The 2,071-nt window shown below is 47.3% G+C and overlaps 1 protein-coding gene across 1 annotated transcript in view; it reads right to left on the reverse strand.

Moving 5' to 3' along the window:
- CLIP2 (CAP-GLY domain containing linker protein 2) overlaps nt 1–2,071 on the reverse strand; it is a 61,779-nt gene that overhangs the window by 10,897 nt on the left and 48,811 nt on the right. Inside the window, exons 8-9 of the mRNA XM_009885181.1 lie at nt 1,894–1,998; nt 1–279 (exon numbers count right to left, since the gene is read on the reverse strand). Of these exons, the coding sequence (XP_009883483.1) occupies nt 1–279; nt 1,894–1,998 (384 nt within the window). The remainder of the gene's footprint in view (nt 280–1,893; nt 1,999–2,071) is intronic.

Consider the following 2,071-nt stretch of genomic DNA (forward strand, 5'->3'; position numbering starts at 1 on the left):
ATTGACAGATTTCAGCTTCTCCATCTCCTGCTGGTACTTCTTTAATGTCTTCTCGTACTTCTCCTTTAGCTGGCTGCTCTCCTTCTGATGCTCCTTGTTGGCAGATAGCAGTTGATCTCGTAGACGAAGAGCCTCTGACTGCAAGCCAAGGTTGTGCTCAGGGGTCTCTGCCTGGTGAGAGCTCCTGAGGCACTGCCGAAGCTCATCCACCTCGCTGCGCCTCAGGCTCAGCTCCTCCTCCAGCTGCAGGATTCTGGACTTCTCTGCTACCGTGGTTAACTGCAACACGACAGAGAAGACAAAGTCAGTCCCCACCTCCCATCGCTGCATCCTGCCTTAAAAGGCAAGTGTGCTCCAAAAGTAAGTGTGCTCCAGTGGAAGTAAATCCAAAGTAAATTAGTCAAAGTTCAAATAAACAGGAAACGAATACCCAGCACCCTCCGATCCGAGTACAGTTTTGCACCAGGGTAACCATCACCAATAACTCTTAACAGTTATGTCTTTGTGCCAATTGCAATTTGTTTTCTTCTTAATAGGAACCTCTCGTTTTCCACAGAGAAACACACATCTTTGAAACAACCCTTGAAATTCGCTAGAGAGCAACAGTGGTTTATGAAAAATAATGTCCTGAAAGGGCATTATATTTCCAGACTAGGCATCTTGCCAGGTGATGCACAGAGGAAATGTGACTGCACATGCAGGAATATCACAAGCATTGAAACCAGCATTAAGCATATCATGTTTCCTGTATTGCTCAGCAATCCTCAGCCTACAGACCTCTCCTCTGCATCGTAATTCGTTTACCCTGGTGTAAAAAGGAAAAGGGATTTCTTACACATGAGTAATTGTTAGAGTTTATTAGCAAAGTAAAAATAACGTAGAAGGCTAGAGGATGCAAGACAATAAATCTGGCCATGGTTAACATTGAGCATAAGGGCTATGGATCGATGTCTTACGACCTGAACGTAACCTAACAGGGCTGAACTGCCTGCTCGTCACAGGGAGTTCAGGGTGCTGCAGCTATGGATGGAGAAGAGGAGATCTGACTAGATGAAACATTAGAAAAAGGCAGAAGAAACAGGAAACCAAGCCAAAACACAAGCGACCAATTGCATTTCGTTTCAATTGCCATACTCCCCACTAACCATCAGCCCCGGAGGCTGGGTGGATTTCTTTTAGATGGGCAAGGAGGCATTCAAACCACTCAGCCCTTTTGGAGAACCTCACGTTTGTGTTTTCTACAGCTCTAACAAATCCACTGGTGAGGAGCAAGCTCGCTGCGGGCAAGTTAGCCGCTTCCCACATCACACCAGCATGAAAAAGCCCTTTCCACATCTGGCTGCTTTTAGGTTTGGGTGCGTTGTTCATCTGGGCAGCCTGTCCTGTTGCAGGCATGGCCATGGATCGGAGCTGGTCCGCCTGCACTCACCAGTATCTTCCATTTCACATGGCAGCTCCCACAGCTGGAGGGAGGACAAAGGGAATGCTGATTGCAATGTTATTTTCTGTTACAGCCCGGGGGAGCCTCGAGGCGGAATGAATTGTGCAGCAGGGTGCAGATATTATTTGGGCATGTTAATTGAAAGATGAATTGTGAAGAGTTCATGTGTCAAATGGTGGCATGGGGCAGAGAAGCAAACTCAATCTGAGAAACAAGTCCCCACACAAGAAGCAAAGCTAAAAATTATATCATACTACCATTTCCAGGAGAGAGAGAGAGAGAGAGCAAAGAAAAAAACCAAACAAAAAACCACAGGGAAGCCTAAATCCAAGCCAAAAACCAATCAACCCCACAAACCAAATAAAAAAAGAAACCCAAAGCGAGGCGTCACGAGCATCAACGCAGGGGGCAAGCGCGCCGTTCTGCAGGCAGGGCAAGTGGGGGTCGATTACCCTGGTGTCCTCTAATTCTCTGAGGAGTTTCTCAGCCTGTGCCTTCTCAAACAGCAGGCTCTGCTCGAGCTCCCGTATTCGGGCATGCTCCAACTGCGTCTGAGTCTGGTCACACATAGGGAAAAAAGAACAGTGGAGATGGGAAAAGGGGAAGGGAGAGAGAGAGAAAGAGAGGGAA

The sequence above is a fragment of the Charadrius vociferus genome, unplaced genomic scaffold (assembly GCF_000708025.1).
Source record: "Charadrius vociferus isolate BGI_N301 unplaced genomic scaffold, ASM70802v2 scaffold54, whole genome shotgun sequence".
NCBI classification, from domain to species: Eukaryota; Metazoa; Chordata; class Aves; order Charadriiformes; family Charadriidae; genus Charadrius; species Charadrius vociferus.